The following is a 25,567-nucleotide window of genomic DNA, read 5'->3' on the forward strand; positions in this document are numbered from 1 at the left end:
TAATTATTTATTATAGTGGTGCCCACCGTAAATACTATTTTATTGAAATTCAAATTTTTCGACGGCCATAACTCCGCTTTCAGTGGTTGGAATTGAACCAAATTTGGTGAACATCGTTTCTATACACAACCTAACACTTTCATGGGGTGAACTGAAAATTTTGAATTTGCTTTGGAAGTAGGATATTAAGTTTTTCTTTTCACTGAAATATGAGATTTTAGCATGGTTTTTGGTAGAAAATTTTGAGCTCTGAATCAGAAAATCAGCAGCCGGAGTTTTTCGGGCTCTGAATTTGAAATTGCGAGTCTCAGTGGTCGGAACCCGATGGATTTGATTCCGAAATTTGAGTATCAGACCATAGTGTCCTAACTGGTGTCGACACAGGCAAATCTCACGGCTCAGTGAAATTGTATCACGTCACAATTTTCATATGACTACAGGCAATTTGACGGTCATTTTTGACCGGCTTGCCGAGCATTAAATTTGGCAAAACGGGTATCAATCGAAAGCTGACTCTGCGCTGATTACGAAAACATAAATTTTATTCCGCTCGTGGCTCTGAAACTCCCACAATCAGCCTCGAATTTTTCATTGTTATGGAGATTGGTATTGGGACGCAACAATGCTGTCTGGCGAAACGAGAGATTAGCTCAAGAGAAAAAGATCCAGACAGCATTGTTGCGTCCCAATGCCAATCTCAATAACAATGGAAAATTCGAGGCTGATTATGGGAGTTCCAGGGCCACGAGCGGAATAAAATTCATATTTTCGTAATCAGTGCAGAGTCAGCTTTCGATTGATACCCGTTTTACCAAATTTAATGCTCGGCAAGCCGGTCACAAATGACCGTCAAATTGCCTGTAGCCAAATGGAAATTGTGACGTGATACAATTTCACTCTGAGGCGTTAGATTTGCCTGTGTCGACACCATATAGGACACTATTACTGCGTTTCCATGCTCGGCCGATGGGCCCATTTTCGAGAGACTCGGCCGACGAACGAGAGAATTTTGTTGCGCATGCACAGATTGCACACCCACGTCGGCCGACTCGTCGGCCATCGAGTGAATCCTTCGGCTTAGCCCTTCGGCCATGCTTGGGCTGTGTCTTGGATCAAGCGAATTGATATTCGCTACTTACAATACACTTTTCGTATCAAATTAACTATGACTGCACTACGGACGGATCTTGGACGCCTTGAAAAACCCGGAATTTAATTATGATTGCAATGGAATTTAGCAGTACCGGACCGGTACTGCTACGAATTACCCGTAGGCTATCGAAATCTTCGCGATCTGATCACATACGCTGCTGCCACAATTCGGGGGTTTGTGTTCTGGTGCATGGGTACAATACAAACTATACCGTTTGACCACAAACTAGGAAAACTTATTCACATTCCCCTTGTAAGCAAATCAGCAACAGGACACTGGAAGCTCATGTCTGAATCATGACAACGAAACAGTAGTACCGGTAGACTACTGGGCAAGCTACTATTTTGCGCTCGAAATTATTGGGCCACGATATCCCATATCTATATACCCCACATACTAAGATATGCCACCAATTTAGATATTTTTTCCATCTTATTTTATCTTCTGTTAGTGCTAAGCAATTAGTTCATCATGACCATTTTACATGTTGGATGGATTTAGGCCTACGTGTTCAAGGTCAAAGCATGTGTTGCTTGATTGAATGACCGCTACAAGTCATCTCGGCTCATTCCTACCGAGCCATTTATCGCAACCTTGTGATTATTATGAAATTATTACATAAAGTAAGCAAAAACGTCATTGCGATCGCTTCGCTCACCTAGTTCGGCCAAGTCACGGTCGGATTACGCCTGGTCATGGAAACACGGCCGACATGTACAACGCATGCGTCACGGCCTTTCGGCCGACCGTCGGCCGAGAATGGAAACGAAGTATATGATCGGATCATATCTGTAATCAATTGGCCACACGCGCGACACGCAGCGACGGAAGTATCACACCTCAAAACACGAGTGCGGTTCTGCGGCACCAAGGCTTGTTGTTCCCTCCTTAACGTGTCGTGTGTCCTCTAGGACATTTTCAGCGTAAGCTACTTGAGGCTAGGCTCATGTGTGTCTAGGGCAGTGGTCGGGAACCTTATTTGTCCGAAGAGTCATAATGGCCCTATTTTTCCGATATCCAGTAAATTCGGCCCTCGGTAAATTCGGCCGGTGAATTCGGCCACAGGTCACTTCGGCCCTAGGTAAATTCGGCCCTCGGTACATTCGGCCCTCGGTACATTCGGCCGGGGCCAGGGTAACAATAACAGTTTCAATAACATTACCAAACCTATTCACTTGAACTCTAATCCTAACCCAAACCGTACCCCTAACCAGAGGTGGTCAAAGTAGTCAAGAAAGCTACTCAAGTAGAAGTAGAAGTAGCGACGAAAAATCTACTCAAGTACGAGTAAAAGTACTTCTTACATAAGCAACCTAAAACTACTTGAAGTAGAAGTAGAAGTAGCGAAGAAAAAATCTACTCAAGTAAGTAAGTGGATTTGAAAACGATCGTAATTTGTTCGCATGGACTGTCAAAAGCTGCAAATGATGCTATGTGGAAGGTGTAGAGAGCTTGATTCATATTGAAGCACCCCAGGAGGCGTCAATTTTTGACAGAAAAAGCAGTCGTCCACATCATGGGATGCAAATGATAGTATTGATATGGAAATGCGATACTAATCCTCCCCCATATTATAAGGCCCCTAGTTCAGTCGAAGAGCAATACGGAGAAGTTGTGTCGGATACGGCTTTACCATTTGCGCGATAAGTATACGCTAATTCAAAACAAGGCAGATCGTAAAAATGCCATATAGTGTATAGCTTTATTTTCGGAAAATATAAGCAATTAAGCATTCTCCAGACAAAAGAACTGAAACTATAATTAGAACTCAGCGTATAATACTCGTAATTGCAAGAAAAATACAAATACTACTTCTAAAAATCGGAAAATATATTTCATATCTTTTCTCCAGACAGTTTCAAAGGTGGTCTCCTAAAACAGGTCTAACGTTAAAAGAAGTTAAAGTCCACTTTTCCAGATTAGGACACGTTATGGGCTGCTAGATTGCGAAACGGTAGTTTCAAACGTTATGGGGGCCATACTTACTGTGGTGGAATATTTGATATAGGATAAAATGTGGTGTGAACGGAACCACGCAACCCGGTATCTAAATTATATTTAGCGATACTTTCGTTAAAACAATATTGTCACAACACATCTACTGTGCGCGAAGCGCAATGGAAATTTTGGACAATTCATGACTTTTATGAAAATTAAATGTTGGTACTACGTGAAAACAGCCCCGAAATTCCTTAGGCTATCTTTGTAATTATGGGGGATTAAACTACTTCTACTTGATAAACTGAAAATAGCGAAAATTAAGTAAGTAGTTCACAAAATATTACGAAGTAGAAGTAGCGAAAAAGAGATATACTTGAGTAAGTACCAGAAATAGAGGAAAACTACTTGAGTACTTCAAAAAAGTAGAAGTGCTTCGTTACTGACCACCTCTGCCCCTAACCCCTACATTACCTAACCTTAACCTTATAACCTTAATCCTAACCCTAATCCTAACCTAGGGTTGCCATACGTCCGGAATTTCCCGGACATGTCCGGAATTTCACTGAAAAATCTGCGTCCGGGAGGAATTTCTAAAATATGCCTAAATGTCCGGAATTTTGAAGGCTCAACATAAACAATATTATTTTTAAGCAGATTTATGCTATTCAAAATTCTTTCTTCGCGCAGCGCGCGAGTTAATGTAACATATATTGATATTAGTATGGACACCAGGCACCACCCTCCCAAATTAGCAATGAAAATAAATATAAATAACCATCATATACTGAAATAAATCTGATTGTAATCGCAATTATAAGCTAACGGTAAATTACTAGAGTTGGTTACAAGGCCGATTGGATGCTTCAGTCACAGACAGTGGTTCCGAATCTTGAGGTCGTTTTCCTTTATCTGGAGATCGCGATGATGTTGGACGTGTAATCAACTTCCTATGCCGTAACTTTGGGCAAGCTGATTTTTTTAGTAATCAGCTTATCAAGTTTGGAGCTGGGCCACGGAACATTTTGAAGTTGGAAATGAGGTCGCGACCATAAAAAGTTGGAAATCACCGGATGTGCTACCTGCTAGAGTGCTAGTGCATTTTATAGTAGCCTAATATATGGAATAATCAATAATATTGATAGAAGTCATTAAAAAAATTTAGCAGCAAAATGCATATTGTAAGAGCCCAAGAAGTTACATCGACTACCGTATGTGGGGCCCAAGATCAGTGTTCTTTTTACGGCGTAAGGGGGCAGAAAAAATGTTGTTTCGGACCTGATTAAAACACATACCCAGATAGCGGCACCGACCTAACAGTATAGCAGGGCTGCCAAACACAATCCCGAAAGGCCAGACGCGGCCCGCCAGACGATTTCATCCGAACCGTGGAGAAATCTATTGCAGACCCTAGCCATCAGCAGTAGCAATCACCAGAGCCCGCATTACAGATGGCCCAATTCATGAAAAATGTTCCTCTCCATTCCTGTATACCAAGTACCATTTCGAGTTTTTATGCAGTGCTCGCGTACCACCTACATAAGATAAGCGCGCCCAATGTGGTAAAAATGTTTCCACCGTGTTGAGGTGCATTTTAAGGCGCAGTAGATGATTTCTGTAGTGGATCCATTTCAAATTATTGTGGTCAAATATACTAAAACGAAATTTGGTTAGGTAAGAAACCCAATGCTTTACGACTAGATCTCTTCGCCGTAGGCCGTCACTTACGCGATAGCCCCTACCAACGACGACGACCTTACCACGACGACGGCGGCTTTGAAAACTCAAAATCAACCCGACTTTAACCAATAACTCCCTTCGGTCGAAAAAAACAGAATCTACTCGCGTACCACCTCGAAGACCTTCGCGTAACATTACCACTGCTGTATACAGTCGATGACCAATGCTTTGCTAGTGTGACGTCATATTGACAGACAATATGTCACCTCATTTTCAAATCCGCTAGTGGGCGCTAAAGAGTGTCCGGAATTTGCTTCACAAGAATATGGTAACCCTATCCTAACCCTAATCCTAACCCTAATCCTAACCCTAATCCTAACCCTAATCGTAATCCTAACCTCCAAATCACTTGATAATAATAAAATTATGTACTTAATTCCAGAGGTGGTCAGTAACGAAGTACTTCTACTTTTTCGAAGTACTCAAGTAGTTTTCCTCTACTTCTGGTACTTACTCAAGTAGATCTGATTTTCGCGACTTCTACTTCTACTTCATAATATTTTGTGATCTACTTACTTACTTCTCGCTATTTTCAGTTTGTCAAGTAGAAGTAGTTTAATCCGCCGATCAAAAAGATAGCCTGATAAATTTCGGGGCTGTTTTCACGGAGTATCGACATTTAATTTTCATAAAAGTTGAGTTAAGCCCAGAATTTTCGTCGCGCTTCGCGCGCAGTGAATGCGGAGCAACCAGTATAATTTCACGAAAGTATCGGTGAATATAATTTAGGTAGCGGGTTGGCATGGTTCCGTTCACACCGCATTGTCGCCCTTCGCCATATCAAGTATTTCATCACAGTATATATGGCTTATCATAACGTTTGAAACTCATGTTTCGCAATCTAGCATTTACTTATCATATTGTAATCAAGCTGTCCATGGCGTGTCCTAATCTGGAAAAGTGGACTCTGACATTTTTTAGTTTTAGAGCTGTTTTAGCATACCAACCTTTGTAACTTTCTGGACTAAAGACATACATGTTCCGTTTTTAGATTTATATTTCACTTTCAATTCCCAGTACCATATATTTTGATTTCTAATTTAGGCCTATATCACTTCTTTTGTCTGGATAACGTACATGTTGAAGGATAAAAACAAGTGTAGTAATGTCTTCAATTTGCAGAAATAAAGCTACACAATATAGCTTACGATCCACCATATTTTTTATTAACGTTTACTTATCGCACAAAGCGTTTACACCGTATCCAACACATCATCTCCGTATTGCTCTTCGACTAAACTACAGGCCTTATAATATGGGGGAGTGCGCAGTACCATGATATTTTCTAAAACGTGCTGTTTGAGTAAACAGAGAATTAGTATCGCATTTCCATATCAATACTATCATTTTGATCCCATGATGTGGACGAATGCTTACATGCTATCGAAAATTGGAGACCTGTTGATATGCATCAATATGAATCAAGCTAGGCACCTTTCGTATAGCTCAATTTGCACCTTTTTACAATCCATGTGAACGAAGTAGGATCGTTTTCACAACTACTTACTTACTTGAGTACTTTTAAAGTCAGTCAATTCTACTTCTACTTCAAGTAGTTTTAGGTTGCTCATGGAAGAAGTACTTCTACTCGTACTTGAGTAGATTTTTTCGTCGCTACTTCTACTTCTACTTGAGTAGCTTTCTTGACTACTTTGGCCACCTCTGCTTAATTCACATTAATAGTTGGTAATACATTTTTACACAAAATTCTCCGAGGGCCGAATTTACCGGGTATTACCAAGTGGTTTGGAGGTCAGGGTTAGAATTTACCGGGTAAATTCGGCCCTCGGGTAATTCGGCTCCGTAAATATCCGCGTTATCTCCCGTGACTGTGTGATATACGCATACCTTGACCTCCAAATCACTCGATAATAATATAATTATGTAATTAATTCACATTAATAGTTGGTAATACATTTTTATACAAAATTCTCCGGGGGCCTAATTTACCGGGTAAATTCGGCCATCGGTAAATTCGGCCATCGGTAAATTCGGCCCCGTGAATATCCGCGCTATCTACCGCGATTGCGCGAGCTACGCATACCCTGACCTCCAAACCACTTGGTAATAGTATAATTATGTAATTTATTCATGTTAACGGTTGGTAATACATTTTATTACAATATTCTCGGAGGGCCGAATTTACCGAGGTGATGGCCGATCTCAGCGGCCGGATTTACCGAGGGCTGAATTTACTGACAACGATTTATACCATCTCACTCAACTCCCAAAGAGCCCTACATGTAAATCGATTGTTACGTCATAATTGAAAATTCGTGACGGCCCGATAGCACTAATTCGAGCTCACTACATGGGATTCCTCGTGTGCGCCATAATTTCTCTGTAAGAACTGGTATTTATTGTTCGAAAATAATTGTCGAAACGAGAGGTAAGGCACAGGCGGGCCAAGTCTCACCATTGATAACGCAATTCATCGTAAGTAGCTTAGAATTTATTATGCCTGATATCAATCGAATGTGACTGTCCCGCTGATTCCGAAAATCTAAATCCATATCGACTTCTCAATCCTCAAAGAATTCGGCGGTATCATAACGTGGCGCTACACGCCTACATTTCATCGCCGGTAGCCTACTACACAGAGCTATATACTTACCAATCAAGAACGCGGATAGATATGACTTGTTTGTAATTTGAGTTTGTAATTGTCACATCCACAACGGTGCATTTCGCGCCGTAGAACAGGAAGACAATGCGTATATGAAAACCGAGTCTTGAAATAGGCGTCGCCATGTCTTCTATGCTCTTTGATTATTCAACGTATCGCACAATTCAAGATTTCCAGTCGGGTACATAGAATTTGTGAGTAATGTTGGCCACCGGCGTGGCAGCATATTAAATTTGATAATTTTGAAAAGAGGAGGTCCGAGTCCCGAAACCTGAAGACGGCATTGTCTTTACCGTTTCTACTGCCAGCAGAATAAATTCTGGCCGTGATGAAAATTTACCAAGTCGCCGCACGATTGATCAATTCAGTGCAAAAATGAATATTTGGCAAAGAGCCATATCTTATACCCAAAAGAGCCATATATGGCTCGCGAGCCATCGGTTCCCGACCACTGGTCTAGGGTCTAGGCCAGGGGTTCTCAGCCCTTTCTTGGCCGTGGCCCATTTCCCAGTTTGAAAATGTGCTGTGGCCCACCTCTTATCTTGCAGTAATAAGCCTGTTAGGGGGCGAAAATGACGAAGGGGGTGAAAATAGACAAATAGGGTGACGGGGTGCGAAAATAGCGAAGGGGGCGATAGGGGGCGATGACGCGTTAAAACGGCTGACTTTTTTTATAGTCAACTCATGGAAATTTAGTTACAAAAGTGTGTCAAATTAGACATTGAGCCGAAAATTTGCCTTTTTTTTAATTACAGTTTGTATGCCCAATTTTCGGTACACAAAATTTGCGGGGCGATGATCGGTGTTGACCTTGAAAAGGGGGCGATGGGTCGATAAAGGTTGGGAACGACTGTTCTAAACCGATATAATGCGCTCCGCTAAATCCTCAAACCATTACGATTCGTTGTGGTGGTGCAGTATACCCCCACTAGAAGTTGATAATTATTTGCAATTATGGTTATTTTTATCTTACAATAATGCGATGACTTGCCTAAGTACAGTAAACCTATACCTCAATTACACTTCATTCCGAGTTTATTGCACACCCCTTTCAACGGCATACGACATATGACCCTGCCGTGATACTTGGTTACTTGAGCATTATATTCCAGTTATTATATATACTCGAACTTATGTTAGTTGCTGTTAGCCGTGGGTGTCATCGTCAGTGAAAAAAACAGCCTTTTCACCCGCCCGTTTTCGACCTGAACATGCTGACTCCATACGTACTACGTCTCGTCAGAGTCCGAAGAAAAGCTTTACATAGCCTAAGTATAGATGGATAATACGAATATATTTTTAGCGATTAACATAACATATATAACTAAGCTTACATTAATTCTAAAATTTTCTAAATAGCTTTGTAACCACCATAGACTGCTCCTTGTCGCTTCGACACCTTCCTGTCTTTTCATTGTATCGCATTTTTTTGTGGTGTATTGAACTGATAAAATTGCTAATAAACCAATGATGATGATGATGATGACCTCAAATGCTTCTGTGGCCCACCCTTTGAGAACCCCTGGCCTAGGCGGTGTTGCCACTGAACACTGTCACCGTCACAGCTATCCCACTGTCAGACTCGCGCTAATTCTTGGGATATTGCGATCCACCGATGATGTATTTGGGATACTGCTGGATTCGTCGTGTTTGAAAGCACACTAGAAGGTGTGGGTAAGAAAGTAGACCAGACACTATGGTACTATACTAAATGGTACCGTAATGAATGAATCTGGGTATCCATTTGACAGACAAGCTGCGGGATTGTGGTGGCCACCTCCGCTAATTTACCGCTGTGTATGATCTGAGTAGCCCTCAACGCACGAGTTGTGAGCCCCATCCCATAGACGTTCGGGTTTTCCCAACAACCTATTCGCGAGGTCACCAATGTCACAAAAATATTAATCTTATTTATTTCAATGTTTTGGTTCATTGTGTGCAATGCATAGACCCTCATGGCCACATCAATTGTTTTCGGTCAAAAATAATTTAGTTGCCCGACCCTGATTGTTGGAAGCCGTGTATAGTTTGTGAAAATGGACCATATGACAGATTTTGAAAAGTGATCCGAGTCGCCATGTTTTTCAGGGTCTGCAAACGTCAGTGGTAACACAGATAGTCCAGTGTGCCCAACGCCACCTGATCAACAAACTAAAAAACTCCTACAAAAGAACAATTTTACTACTACCGCAACCTGTGACACAAGTTCATGCATCATCAAATGCAAAAAGAATTTCACGATCAATGACGAAACCAATGAGCATGAATTGACTTGCACACATGGATCTTGGAACAAGAATATTCCGAAGTGCGAGGGTGGGTCATTTAACTCAATTGACCACATAGAGTATTCTTTACGTGTGTTTGCTGGTTTGAGATATGGAAAAATATGTTTTAGATAATACAGAGCGCATAGCTTGGTCAATGACATTAGACCAGTGATTTTTGATCTGGGATCGATAAAACCCCAGGGGTTCGGTGGAGCTCAAGCCGTTAAAACTGATTGTTACAGTATATCTGGGTGATAATGAAAACTCCTATATTAGTTTGTTAGATATAAAAACAAAGAAAAGACGCAGACTTCATAGCAAAAATTACGAGAGAGGCTTTTACTAATTTTGAATCGTCTCTGGCGACTGGTGAACTCCGTTCATTAGCATTGTTATATCAAACAATGTCAACTCATTGTTTCGCAGTGCAGCGATTATTGGCATCAATGCCAATTCTCGTCTTTGACGCTGAGCTTGCTGGGGTTCAAGTTTGTTGACTATAGATCACAATATACAAATTATTTGGAATTAGTGTGACACAGATCGCCTCAATTAAGACCGATTTTATTCATTTTCTTTGTGGGCAGCCAACTGTAAAGTTATTACCGTACATCTTATTTTTCCAATTGCAGCGATTCAATAAATGATGTGGGGTTCGGTACCTTCCGAAAGGATGAAATCCATTACATTCAACGTAGGCCTAATCCATTTTTAGAAACTCGGGATTTTCATTTTCCAGGTTATTGTTCTGTCTGATCTGACATGGGATCTGTCATGGCCGAAGTGCTGGCACTTCTACAGCCTGCGATCTACCAAAATGATCAAGCGAAAATGATCTACCTACACAATAAGCCATTTACAATATTAATCAAGAGCTAGGGACTAGGGGAGTGGAAGGTCATACCCTTTGTGTCAGCACGTTGGCCAAATAACCCTTCAGGCTACAGCGGGCCATTACTGTCACCTTCACTTGTGCCAGTATCACTTTTTTAAGTATTCAGATACGCTGACCAAATAGGCTCACTATTCATTAATACGGGCAAGCCATGATGGCAATGTAACGACCTGATTTAGTAATCTATATAATTAGGCGTGGTACAAGCGCACATCAGTCAAAAAAGATGTCGTTTCAATAGAATCAATAATTAAAATGGTCATGAAACTACTTGATACGTTTGGGTCTACATACATTTGCGATCAAACATTTTCGACGATGAATTGTAACAAGACTGGGCTGCGTTCCAATACAACTAATGTGCAGTGCAGTCTTTACTAAGGGTTCAGAATTGTACAAACTACTGCGTTTTCAATAAGCGCAGCTAGAGTTAGAACTAATACTACTAAATGTGTAAAACTCGCAACTAGAACGAGAACTACTAACTTTTCAAAATCCAGAACTAGAACTAGAACTACTCAATGAAACCGTTAGTTAGTTGACCGCAGTGTTGGTATCAAGTCACTACCTTCGAGTCACGAGTCATTTCGAGTCATTGCACATTTTGACTCGAGTCAAGTCAAGTCAATCGGTTTTCGAAGGTGACTCGAGTCAAGTCAAGTCACTCGATTTTTGGAGGTGACTCGAGTCAAGTCGAGTCAAGTCAAGTCAAGTCACGAGTCAAGTCAAAATTCAAGTCAAGTTGCCTTTTCATAGTATGAGGCATGATTACGTCATTACATTTTGCTAGCTGTCTGAAATACAGATTGAGTGGTCATTGATTTTGAACCGATGAACGAATATCGAGTTGAATATACACCCAAGAAGGCGCTGTATCGCTCACATATACGTAGTCTCAGTTTATAGTTACCGACAGAAATAGAGAATAGAGAAACGAATTGGTAAGATGCAATACATTACCCTTTACCCATTTACATATTGATATGATACAATTCGAGCCTGCGCCAATGGTTGAGGAGTATATAAGCTATATTCGAATTCAAAATCGATAAAACAAGAGGTTTGGTTAAGGTATATAATTTTCTATTATATTACTTTACTACTAGTTTACTACAACAATAAGCTGTAAGGTTCGATCACTTCGTTTGTGATCAATTTATTTGTGAGAGAACAATGGAGGCTCAGTAAAACGCACGATCATTGAATGATTGGTCGCTCTCACGGGTTACACCATTGTTTCGCGAACAGTCCAAACATATGCAAGTTACAGTGATTTTTATCGACACCGATTAATTGATGACTTGAAATTGACTCGTGAATTTTGCTCCGAGTCACGAGTCAATCCACATTTCTGATACGCCGAGTCAAGTCAAGTCAAGTCATTTTAGCAAAGTGACTCGAGTCAAGTCAAGTCATGCGAAAAAGGTGACTCGAGTCTGACTCGAGTCAAGTCATGACTCGAGTCATCCCAACACTGGTTGACCGTCATCTATGTCTAAATGGGTAGCTTGTGCATATGTAGAAGTATGTACTGATCATTCTACATCGACAGGCAGCCAAAGTTCAAAAAACTTGTTGACAAGTTTGATCAACCACAGATGAGTGACTGATTGACTTCAACAGCTATTGTTCATAAATTCATTAAATTATGTTATTGGTCTCCATGCTGTAAACTCAAACTTACATTAAATACGATTTATTCCTTGTATAGGTGGATAAATACGCGAATAATGTATCAATTCTATCATCTGTAATAAAGTAGTTTATTTTCCCATGTCCGCCCCGCCGACCGGAGTAGTTGCTATTTGTTACTATTTCACAATGAACAAAATAGGGGTGATATAACTGGGCTGCTGTGAAGTAATCTGTGTCAGCTGCAATCTGACTGTAAGAGCAAAATGACTCACATTTTCATTTGAAAGATGATATTTCTTGAGATATGACATGACATATTAATGTGTGTCAAGTAAAAGTCGAAACAGAGAAAGACACAAATGAGCACTTGAGCAGTATGCACTGCATTTTTGCACGTAGCAAACTAGTGGCAGCAGGGGAATAGAATATGAACATGAAAATTAACAGTATATATAATTTTCAATATATAGGCTACATGTTACGGAAATATGTGCGGCTCAAAGTAAATGTTAATAACTTCAATTTATTGAGGAATTTGTTTGCTGGCTATAGCCTACAATAATTTTCCATGTATATTACAGCCCTATATATCATGAGCATAAAAATCTTGTTTTTTATCATGCGATAACTTGAAAGCTACTTGATGAAATTCATTTAAAATGAATTGATATTTACTCAGATAGGCTATACCTCATGATGTTTTGAGCCGAATTCCAGCAAAATCTGAAACTTAAGATGTACCCAATCTCTCTTTTGATCACTCTATAATTGAATTACCCCATGGATCCGGAAGTATTTATGTAAAGGTCATTTAGAGGTACTACCCATCAAATATTAGTTAGTAAAACATGTCAGCCATGTTCCTCTATAAAACAAGCTTTCTTATGACATGTCACTTTCCAATTTTTCTGTGGACAGAATTACACTAGATATATTTGAAGTTCTGCTATAAATCAACAATTTTAAAAAGTGTGAGTTTCTGAGGCGAGTTACAACCCCTGACCCCATTTGATTAGGGGAAAATGTTCGCTTCGAAAGCAAGAGTTTCTTCTATTCTATCATTATGCACCATAATCCACTCTCAACTGGTTGACTACCGGATGCTGTTTTATAACTGTTACTTTAACAGGGAATGTAAAAGTAATTGAAATTCATGGTTGGGTGAGCACATAATTGTCATTTTTTTTAAATGCGATAACTTTGTGATAAGTGGACCAATTTTGACAAAATTAAATTTGCTGCAGTTAGGGCTGTATATCAGATTTACCCCTACATTTTCTTTGCAATCTGAGACCTAGTGGAGACTGGTATGGTTGATTTGATGTGGAATTACACTGTTGGAGATCATGATGCTCCAACTTTCAAGGGTGAGACATTATGTGTTGAGTTGTCGCATTTTAAACAATAGCAATTCTGTGCTTACCCAAACATGAAGTTCAAATACTTTGACATTACATGCAACGGTAACGGTCATAAAATAGTGTAGCTATATAGTTAATTTCGACCCCTATAATATTTAATGATAGAAGTGAAGAAGCTCTTGTTGCTAAATTGGAAGGTTTCCCCCAATCAAATTATGTCATTGGTCAAAACCAAGTTGAGCACCCAATATCTTTCAAATTCAGCCATGTGTAACCTTAATTTCAAATACTTCTTGATAAAACAAAGGTATACATATCATTTGAAATCTGACTTGAAGGGAAACCTTACCAGTACTGACATTTTATCTATTAACAGTTAGGCTAATTGCTAGTGAGTGTAGACAGGGGTTTTCAACTGGTGGGCCACATGTTCCAGAGCTCGATTTGCATATTAAACCTTAATTTTGCTCTGCAGTTTCATTACAATTGGTGTAAACAAATTCGTGAAATTGGCCGAGCTACAGAGCTGCAGTATTGTGTGCACTCCGGACTAATCTCCTTCATTATATATAGGCTTATCGCAGGTGGTCACTGGTAGTGGTCATGTTGTGGGATTAAACATAGTCGCACACAGCGCGAAACATTTTTCAGATTGACTAATGAATTTTCGTCGGTAATAGTTGCGGTTTTACGTATTACTATCTAACATTTATCCTTTCTCAGCCCATGTGATCAAATTGAGGAGGACGTAGGACGTAGTTTATTTTTGTCCTTGATGTTTTTTGCGGCATATACACCGACTCATGATACACATACACACGATCTGCGCCTATGCATACCATGAGTGCATGATGTGCATATGCCGCTGGACAAGGAAGTGCAGATATAGCCTTTACGGCTTTCTAAGTCATGCACCACCCCTCCATGCTATCCCAGTAATGCATGAGCTCCAAGCAAGGAAGCCATGGATACCAGTGTTACTAATCAGGTCTTTGGTCTGACCCGGCCGGGAATTGAACCCACAACCTACCGATCAAGAAGCCGGACGCTTAACCATTACGCTATCTTGTCGGTGAGTTGACCGGCAGAGTTGACGAAGGGGGTGTTTTTGAAAAAGTTATAAATGATAATGCATCTTCGAGTGGGCCAATTGTTATCAGTCACTTTGTTGCATGCTGTTATTTCTTGAGCTCCCATCAGGATTGTCGGTATAGTGAGGAGCACATGATACCGACGCCGAGTTCGTATTTCTATACGGGACACATCATTATCCTCTACTTTTCGAATCTGTACTGTGGGCTCTGATTGCAAAACAGCGCTACTACATTAAAATCGAAATATGAAGTCACAGCAGCGTGAAAAAAATTTCATGATGAATTACAGTCTCTCAAGAAATCGGGTGTCAATTCGAAAATTCAAATTGCCTGTCGGCGGCCGCTAACACATACTAATTGAATTGCCTGTCCACAACCACACAGATTTCGTGCGGCCGCAGGTTGGCCACCCCTGATCTAGGCATATCGTTTGTTGTAGAGTTGAACATGAAGATACGCTTTTCACCAAGTTCATATCATAAAGGTTTGTGATGATGTAATATGATGAAGGTTCAATCATTCTCTCTAATACTCAACATTCTGATGGGGCGCTAGGTTGATATAAAATCAACTCATAGGTCCGCCAAACAAGATTTTGCTGCTAAACCAGTAATGTAACAAATTGTTACATGCGAATTGGCATTGCAAACTTGTTAAAACCAACCGGCATTTTAATGGCGGTCTAAAATTCAATAATTTGCTTGTAACTTTTTTCTGTACATTTTCCAGACAAAGTTCAATGGAACTGAGATGGAACATGTTGCTTCCGCAGCTTTTAGGCCCAAAACTAGCTTTCTAGAATAAGCCGTTATCAAGATATGGCAAAATCAGCCATTTTCGGCTCGTTTGGTGAAATTGCACGGCCACTAGAGGGTGCAGGCACCTGAAATGATATTAGAAGTAATTCATTTGAGATTTGGGACCAAATATCAAATGAACTATTTGAAATTTTTTTATTCACCCCACCTTAATGACCATCTCTGTCCGTGTAGTGATACATTTTTTATTGATCAATTATTTTTTTTGACTTTTGTGAAGCATTCATCCAGTGTGATGAACTAAAATCGTATCATAACTACAATATCTCCCTCCATGAATTGTTTGCATTCAATGAGTTCACCCTGTTTGTCTATCTGTATTCTGTACCAATAGTTTTAGTGGGAGCATTGTAATTATTCATCTAAATGACATTCTTTGTATGAAGCAGGTCTATAATGATAGTTCGAAGCATGTGCGGATGTTGATTTATTATATAGTAATGGGAGAAACATGTCGTTATGAAACTATGACTATTATCAGTTTGGAAATAAAATTGATTGGCCTAGTAAGATCAACTTGCATCTTTACACAAATACACACTAACAAACAAAAATGATCTCGCCATGTTGGGTAAAAGAGGTGGAAGCTTGCCTATAGGCAGAATTAACGGATTGCAAGCATGAACTCGTGATGTCTGGCCGTGAAGATTGATGGGACACACAGTTATTGCTGTGATACGTTTAGGCCAGTGATTCCCAACCGCCGCTCTCAGAGTCACATGCGGCTCCAAGAAAGCCTTCTTGCGGCTCTGATTGACCTCTAAATATGCCACAAAAATAGAATAGATGACAGTTGTTGCTTGTTTCTATGAATAGCTATTGGCAATTTCTGTATATGAATGCTAAAATAGGGGACATTAGTTATGTCTAAAGTAGAGGTCGACCGATATTGATTTTTACAGGCCGATACCGATATATCGGCTCACTCACAAGGCCGATACCGATATCATAGGCCGATATTAATATGGACGGAGCGGAGAACAATTTCACCAAAATAATTATAGATTAGGCAAGATGGAACTTGTACATGTCACAGAAAGCTGAACAACAAACGAGAAAACTGAAATTGAAAAGAATTATTGCTTAATTGTGCACATTCGATGAAATAGCAAAATATGATACAGAATTGCAGATCAGTCCAGAAAAGGTAGATTGTAATGTAGGAAGCATAGTTTCTCTGCATGCTCACCCAGCTAAACTCGTCCTGCAAGGGTAAATCTGTCATATATCGCCCTTTGCGTCGTCGATTTCTTGAGATTGAAAGCATGGAGCATTGAATTTCCGAAATTTTTGATTTTTTTTAAAATATAAAATATCGGCCCCGATATCGGCCTTCATAGGCCGATATCGATAATCGGGAAAGCTCTAAATATCGGCCTCGATAATCGGCCATGTCGATAATCGGTCGACCTCTAGTCTAAAGCCGTCCAAGGCCACTTCTGAACATTGGGGAAGAGAATTCTTGCAGACTGGCGTCAAACACAAATACCGGTACCCCTCAGATAACGATGTATCTTGAGTTCTGCTGGTCATAGACAATGTTCCCTCTAATTTTTCAAGAGTCTGCGCAAACACGCCAACTCACTGCGCAGGCCCTCGGACAACAGTGCGCAACCACCCTCCAATAGGGTGATAAAACTAACTACTGGGGGGCTTCGCCCCCCAGACCCCCCTACGGCTCTAGGCTTCTTCCGGTACTTATCATCCACATTGGGTGCCCAATTAGTAGTAGCGTCCCTGAACGCGCGAAGCGCGAAAAATTTTCAATAATTTATGATTGCATCGGCCAATATGACCGGGAATTGCATATATATTGCTATCAATTTTTACCCTCTACCTGCTCACATAATCAGATTTACCGGTAGATCTGATCCAGTGAGGTGTGTTGGAATAGATAGGCCCTCTAAAAAAATAATAAAACATCTTCGGGCGCACCCGTTGATATAATGACTTCGCTACATGACGCTATTTCGTGACCCCCTATCTGCTATGTCAAAAGATATTGAAATCGCCAAAACGTACTAAAGTAAAAGACGCACACGATTTCAAATTGGTATTTCCTAACTGGAAAATAATGTTCCCTCGATATGGCATTTGTCTTGTTGTGGGACTCGGATCGCCAGGACAGGAACATTCGGCGCCAGCCATTTAGGCGCCCATGGACATGGACAATTATACATATATTTGTATATATCGAAGTTTTCGGTCAGCACCGTGGCAGTCTTTTTCGCCCAAGGTTTGCTCGCTGCTGATCGTTCTGATGCACTTCTTGGATTCGCATGTTACATAGCCTTTAACTGCATATGTCTTGGCGCGTCAGGGTGCGGCAATGGCCGACGCCTAACTGCCCATTTCTATAGATCATGCCTAATTTTTGTTGGGAAAGGGTACCCAATAATCAGATATCTTACAATAATAATACCCGCGTAGCGCGACAAAAAAAAATTCCTGAAAAATTTCAAAAAATACACCATGATTTATGTTAATTCTCGAAATAATTTTGGACCCCTTCGAGCTCGGCCCCTCCAATTGGAGGATTTGGGGTGCGAAAGTTACGGTCCTGAGTAAATCTTACGCAATGTTCATGCCACGCGAAGACGACTATCATTCGTTAGTTTCTCGCAGATTAACTTCGAGCTAGCCCATTGTTATTTAAAACTTTGTTAAACCATGTTATTTCGCCATTCCCAGAAAATAATGCGCTATTGAAATGATATCAGTATCGCTCACGTGTACGAGGCCATACTAATATAATATCTTCCGTGAGGCGCAGGTGATTGTGAACTCTAATTTCTTCACGGAGCGCAATAGTTACCTTTACGGGGCGCACTTGTACCTCGGTTTCAGACTTCAGTGATAACACTATTTGGCCCTGGCAATGTTCCATCTTAATTTTCACGAATCTGCGCGCCTGCGTGGTCCATTGGACAACAGTGCGCAAAAACTATAAAAGAAATCATTTCTGATTTTTTGTGCGCAGCGTAGATTTTCTGTGCGCAGAGACCGTTTCAGCACTGCGCATTTGCGCACGTGCGCAGCTTAGAGGGAACATTGGTCATAGACCTTTATATAACGTCTCTGTGAGGAGTAAATTTCGACACAATTTTACTAACATCACAGTATAAATTGTAATAAATCCAACATTGCTCAGCGTATAATTCCCCGCAAACTTGTGCATAAAGTGCAGGAATGTATGAAGAGTTATCACATCACGACATTATAGCAGTGTTGGGATCAAGTCACTACCTTCGAGTCACGAATCATTTCGAGTCATTGCAGATTTTGACTCGAGTCAAGTCAAGTCAATCGATTTTCGAAGGTGACTCGAGTCAAGTCAAGTCACTCGATTTTTCGAGGTGACTCGAGTCAAGTCGAGTCAAGTCAAGTCACGAGTCAAGTCACAATTCAAGTCATGTTGCCTTTTCTAAGTATGAGGCATTCTTACATCATTGCATTTTGCAGGCTGTCTGAAACACAGACTGAGTGGTCATTGATTCTGGACCTATGAACGAATATAGAGTTAAATATAAACCCAAGAAGGCGGTTTATCGCTCACATATATAAGTAGAAATGCTAAACTACGTGAGTAATTGCATAGCCTCGGATCATAGTTAACAGCTTGTATAGAGAATAGAGAAACGAATTGATAAGATGCGATACATTACCCAGTACCGATTTATAAACTGACATGATACAATTCTAGCCTGCGCCAATGGTTTGAGGACTATATAAACTATATTGGAATTCAATTTCAATAAAACAAGAGGTTTGGTCAAGATAAGAACAGAGAACAGAAATACACATTTTGCTATTAGATTACTGTACTACACTAGTTTACGACAGCGATGACTTCATTTGCGGTCAATGAATTTGTGAGATAACAATGGAGGCTCAGTAAAAACGCACGATCAGTGAATGATTGGTCGTTCTCATGGGTTACACCAGCGTTTCGCGTACAATCCGAACATATGCAAGACACAATAATTTTTATCGACATCGATTGCTTGATGACTCGAAATTGACTCGTAAATTTTGCTCCGAGTCACGAGTCAATCCACATTTTTGATACGCCGAGTCAAGTCAAGTCATTTTAGCAAAGTGACTCGAGTCAAGTCAAGTCATACGAAAAAGGTGACTCGAGTCTGACTCGTGTCATCCCAACACTGCATTATAGTACTCGCCAATTTGCTTGTATCAATGCTATAATAACTGATATAGACTCTATAGAAGTCCATGTGCAATATGTGCATGATTTTGAATTAGCTGGATGTTCAGAGCAGAGGGAGGCTAGCTGCTTTTGAATTTTCGTTATAAGTCGCATATACGTGAGTGTTTTCATGCGGCTCCATTCGTACTCTGAGGTTTGAAAGGTGGCCCCGACACCCAAAAAGGTTGGGAACCCAAAAAGCTCGGGAACTCGTGGTTCAGGCGATTCCAATATATTTCCGCTAGGCCTACCGACAATGCTGATATAAGGTCAGGAAATAATACCATGTAAAAGAGTGACCAATAACAACTGCCCTAAATTTCGAAATACCTCTATCAACTCCACCAGTGGATCTGATCACATGGGCTGATAAAAAATAAATATTTGATTGCATTATGTGAATATGCTAATAATGATGACGACGAAATTTAATTGTGAATCTGAAAAAAGTTTTTGCGCTCATGGCGATTATTCAAAACATGGCCTCTCACGATTTCGGTGTGTATAGTAAGCCGATATGAGAAATTAGCTATATCTGGACATGGACGGTACAACATGGGTATTTGACGCCCAGGTAGTTGATTACGGCTTATGCACAGGAATGCGGCCGTAGGCTACATAAGTAATCAAAATGTGACCGTGCATACCAAAAAGGTTGCCCACCCTGGCCTACAGGAACAACAATTGACAGAGAGACTGCATGTGATAGGTACATGTGGTATTCTCAAAATTTGGATATTGTTTATGATGTTTTCATATTATTTTGGCACACCTATGAAACTGAATCCAATTGATTGAATCGAATTTTTGCTCACTGATAGAGTAGTATTATCAGCATGATTTTGCACGCTATTATGGTATTAACGCTGCAGATTGCAGCGGGGACTATGCCGGTTTTCAATGATATAATGGTGATTTATTTGCAGATGTACCATAATTTTCCATGCATAATGCGCAAAATTTTACAGAATCATCGTCCTAAAATCGGGGTTGCGCATCATGCATGGGTACAAGTCTTGACAAAAAATCTCCCTCGAAATAAAACTTGTCTTTAATCGCGCATTGCATTCAGCCATCCTGTCCAGTATTAGGAGTGTTTTGCGCTGCCAATTAGCGAGAAGCGCGATGCCAATTAGTGATGTTCATGTCCGCTGCAAAACAGCACGTGATCTGCCGAGTTGGTTGGTTGGTCATTGTTTGCTGCATTTGCATGACAATCCTCGCTAATTTATCGCGTCGACGACAGGCCTGAACGAACAATCGCATCCATAACGGGCCATGTGTGCAAGATATAATTGCTGGCCTAAACAGTTGCATCTTTGAAAGGCCTGGTGCGTACGACATAATCGTTGGCCTGAGCCATCGCATTTGTAATAGGCCTCGTGCGTGAGATATCGTTGCTGGCCTCAACTATCGCGTAGCGGGCCTGTCAGGCTTAGGATGCTATCTACAATCGTTTAGTAACAATGCCGTTAAGTGTATAATGATTAGCGATCGTTATGTCATGATTGTTCAATATTGACATCGCAAAACAATGAATGACATCGAATACTAAAACATCACCATCACTGGTAACACGAGAAGCTTTTATAATCGGCATTTACGCATGTAAATGTATGTATGTAATTGTACTTTGTACTGCGAATGCAGGGAGCGTACTATACATGTCTACAGGCTTTTTCCCAGAATTTACATGCGATTTTCAGGGTGCATATTATACATGGGGACGTACTATACATGGAAAATTACGCTACATTGTACGTTGATTGAAAAAAACTTGCATGCAGAAAACTAACATTACGTGACAATTTTATATTGTTGCTTCCTTTAATTTTTGATAGTTCCCTGCATAGAAAGCGTAGAATATTGCAAAAATCATTTGACTCCATGAGTCGTAAGAAATGCGAGAAAAAATTCAGATTTTTGGATGACAACATTCGTGATAGATTAGATTGTTGGTTAAATACCTATTCTCCTGCTGCTTCTTAGAATCAAACAGTTCTGTCTTGTACAGATATAAGTTATATAGCTTTCATGACTGAGTGTAAATGTTTCATTACATGGCAATCTTTTAACAGCCAAAAAATGTGTCCTAAAATTTGTGCATCGGTCCAAAAACTACATGCGTAGACGGTGTCCTGAAAGGACTATTGGAAAAAGATGCCGACTCAATTGCACTAGAGGCTACCAGATTGATGCTACATCAAATACGTGGGTTGCTTCGTGTGCTTCAAATAGCAATTACACTGCAGAATGGAACGTTGCAATTGCCCCTGCTTGCCAACGTAAGAAACTTACTGATTCACCAATCATTCCGAGCACCAAGTGGGTGTGAAGTCTCGATGCAATTGTAATATCTCTTGTCATCGAATATATTTCCAGTATGCGCCAAATAAACTGTTTTGCGGTGTTGTGTCATACTGAACTAGTGCTTTGATGTGAACTTCGAAAATAGGGTATTTGCAACCAGTGTATACTTTTTTATTTTGAGTGGCATAAAGGTTACATTAGCTAAAATATGTCATTGCTGATTTTAATTGGTAGCACTTGTTCTCGTTTTCTGTTGAAGGTCCTTAAAAAACTCCAAATATTTGCAGACATGGCTACAAAGCCAAATATAGAATGTGAAGTTGGATGTAACCATTTATAATTGAATAGGTATTGGTTTGATGTCTCAATTGCGATTAATATAAAACAGCTTCATAATTTTATGTGCAGTCACAATCACACTACTGTGCTTTTAGATAACACTTCGCACAAAAAGTTATATTCAGAGCAGAGTCATGGTAGGGAAAAAGTCAACAACGGGTGTATAGTAAAAATAGGATATTTTAGGGTAACCATATGTCCTCTTTTGGAATGATTTGTCCGCTCTCTTCAACAAATGTAAAGTGTCTTCTAAGGACGCCCGAATGTCCTTTTTCTGGAGAAAGTTTTAATACTCGCAAAAATTGAACTCCGACATACTGAATGGCAGGGTTAGCTAAAAATGAAATGAATATACGCCCGACGGGTATTTCGGGAACGAGATCGGAAAAATGGCCTTTTTTAGTCAACCCAATACTATTTCTCAAAAAAAATTCCGAATGACCCTTTTCTCCTCCGTTATTATAGCTTTTGAAACTGGAAAATGTGTCCTGTTTTTGGGGTCTCAAAATATTGTGTCGCTGCTTTATCTATTAACTGCTCTTGTTTATCAGTTAATAATATTTTAATAACTGCAGCAATGACTTGCAAGGCGATTCCTGCCGGACCCTACGTTGTGGATGCATCGTGCAATGTTTCATTGAATGGACTGTGCCCTGTGTCCTGTAAGCATGGGTTCAAATTCACATCCCCTTGGTCGATGCAAAACGATGTCACGGCAAACTGTTTGCTATCATCAGACAACCTCTCGGCTGTGTGGAAAAGTGACCTTTTTGGACAATCAAACCAAAGGTTGCCGATTCCTGCATGTGAAGGTACTATGGCTATTGAAATTCATGCTAATTTCAAGGAAGTCGGTTGCATTTAGTCCAAATGTTCATTACACCGAATTGTCTGTCTTACTGTACATTCCTACAATTTCGACATAAACTTGCGATATTTGAGAAATACGACACTACATAAATTTGTCTTCAAGTTGACATCTTATCATGTCGACACGGTTTTGATAACTATCATTTTGCTTCTATTGTGAGCCTGTCCTTCACTAGCTTCAAATCCACGTCGGTGTAATGCGTGGATTGTAAAGAAAAAGCTTGGGGTTAGGTTGGCTAAGGTTAGGTTAGTCTTTCTTCACCCTCGGTCTATGTAATTCAATTTCCCAACGGTCAACTCTGAGTTATTAACCAAATTCTGCAACCAGCCAAGATTATAACCAAGCCTCAACTATCCCTAACCTGGACCTTAACTTATGTAACCCTTACCTAATAACACAGAATCAATCCCTTTCCTTGTCTAGTCTAACCTATACCGGTACCGTCAGTTCAATTCCTAACTCCTCCAGTAACCGAATAATGACTATGTGGTGTGGAATTTTGTTACTAGTCACAAACTCTTTGTTAATGAAGTGCTAGTATGCTCTCGGACATGCTCAAGTAAAATTAGCAATTGAAACTCTTCAGTGACTCACCGAAACTATTGAATAGTCCACTCTGAGTTATTACCCAAATTCTGCAGCCAGACGAGGTTAGAAGTATCAGCTACTTCTTCTTGAAAACAGCTAATAGGCGTACAATATACAGCAATGGTTCTCAAAGTGTGTGTAACAAAGGGCATAACTGCATCACAGCAATCGCTTATTTGTTCCACGCTTCAGTGACTTTATAGCGCATGCCGTTGTCGACACCATCTCTTTTTCATCTTTGTCTGACTGCCATTAGAAACACATCATACTGACATTGAAAATGCCTTTCTGTGGATGTTAGAATCTTTGATCTATCCCAGTGGGGTCTTTCTTTGATTTCAGGGTGACGATCCAATTTTCAAGGCTTTTCCACAACCCAATGTGATGATAAATGTTTCTTAATTTGATTTCTTACTAAATCTTGTTATTTTCATTTTCCAGAGATTTTGGAATTATGCGCAAGTTGTGATCATCATAGTCATACATTAAGTTACCATCAGATTTGTCTTTTTTATTTCAAGAAATCAAGTGTCCTCGCAAGGAATTGACCAGCAAGTATAAACCTTCCTTCTGTTCGGAAGGATCAATTAATGAACAGTGTCGACTGCAATGCTCCAAGGGGTATAGATTTAGAGGCGGTCAGCCCGTAAATCCAGTAATTTCGTGTACTCTGGAGGAATCCACAAAAACTGCGTCATGGTCGGTACCAGAATGCATTAGTAAGTGTAGTTTTTCCGACTTTATTGTGGATATTTAATTTTCTGTTTCATTTCCATATAGGTATAATGTACTTTCTGATATGATTATCTTGGTCAGTAGCGGTTTAGCCTTTGAGAAGAAATCAGCAGACTTCGTTGCAATAATGATATGAGAGTGGCATCAACCAATTTGAAATCCTCGCAAGTGGTGAACTTTGTTCATTCGCATTGCTAACCAGCAATATAAACTCAGATTCAATGCCTTGTTGTTTCACAATCATTTGGAACAATGCCAATTTTTATTTTTGAGGGTTCTTATCTTTTTTGTTCCTGTTCAGTAAATATATCACGATACACATTTTTTGAATCACGAAGGCAGAGTGCGTAAATTACGGTACGACTGATTACCTGCCTCCCTCGTTCCATACCATATTTACAATTTTCAACACCATAGCCACGTTCTTCCATACCACATTTGATTTTCATACTTTCTCAATTGCTCAATATCTGTGATACTATTTTATAGTATTCTGATAATATATTGTAATTTTAGACATGACGATTCCCTTTTGCGATGCCTTTTGGCAATAGCAGTGGTTTTCACCAGTTTTACGGTTGTGACACTATTTCAGATTTAAAATGATTCACAACCCACCACTGAAAATGATAACCTGATTACTACATCGGGACTTTCTTACAACCTATTTGAATAGCTGAATACTAGACAAATAAGCTCATCGCCTCTGCCCAGACCAACTCGATTAAGGCCTATTTGGTAATGCAATTTCAAAAAAGGTCAGCACCGTCACTCAGACTTGCCGCAGTCTATTTAGTAAATTGGTAACTAGCTAATCGGCCAGGATCTTTGCTACCCCCAGCAAATAGGCACATAACTGACAGTGTGAAAACCACTGGGCAATAGGCTAGATATGCGGTTATCAGTAGGGCAAGTTTTTGCAACTTTTTTTTACAGCTTCCCGCAGCTTCCTAAATACTCGTAAGATATGTGTAATGCTGTTTCAAG

General features: G+C 40.1%; 2 protein-coding genes across 6 annotated transcripts in view; one reads left to right on the forward strand and one right to left on the reverse strand.

Annotated features, from left to right (window-relative positions):
* The window catches only part of LOC145444097 (sodium/potassium-transporting ATPase subunit beta-1-interacting protein 3-like), a 372,797-nt gene that overhangs the window by 142,399 nt on the left and 204,831 nt on the right, over positions 1 to 25,567 (reverse strand). The gene's annotated exons all lie outside the window — the stretch shown is intronic.
* Positions 1 to 25,567, forward strand: part of LOC145444077 (uncharacterized) — a 192,172-nt gene that overhangs the window by 3,561 nt on the left and 163,044 nt on the right. For all 5 annotated transcript variants that reach the window (XM_080321988.1, XM_080321989.1, XM_080321990.1 and 2 more), the window contains exons 2-5: positions 9,546 to 9,773; positions 21,816 to 22,022; positions 22,962 to 23,198; positions 24,367 to 24,564. In XM_080321988.1, the coding sequence (XP_080178114.1) occupies positions 9,546 to 9,773; positions 21,816 to 22,022; positions 22,962 to 23,198; positions 24,367 to 24,564 (870 nt within the window). The remainder of the gene's footprint in view (positions 1 to 9,545; positions 9,774 to 21,815; positions 22,023 to 22,961; positions 23,199 to 24,366; positions 24,565 to 25,567) is intronic.

The sequence above is a fragment of the Botryllus schlosseri genome, chromosome 8, assembly GCF_051294905.1.
Source record: "Botryllus schlosseri isolate E-star chromosome 8, Bs_hap1, whole genome shotgun sequence".
In the NCBI taxonomy this organism is placed as follows: domain Eukaryota; kingdom Metazoa; phylum Chordata; class Ascidiacea; order Stolidobranchia; family Styelidae; genus Botryllus; species Botryllus schlosseri.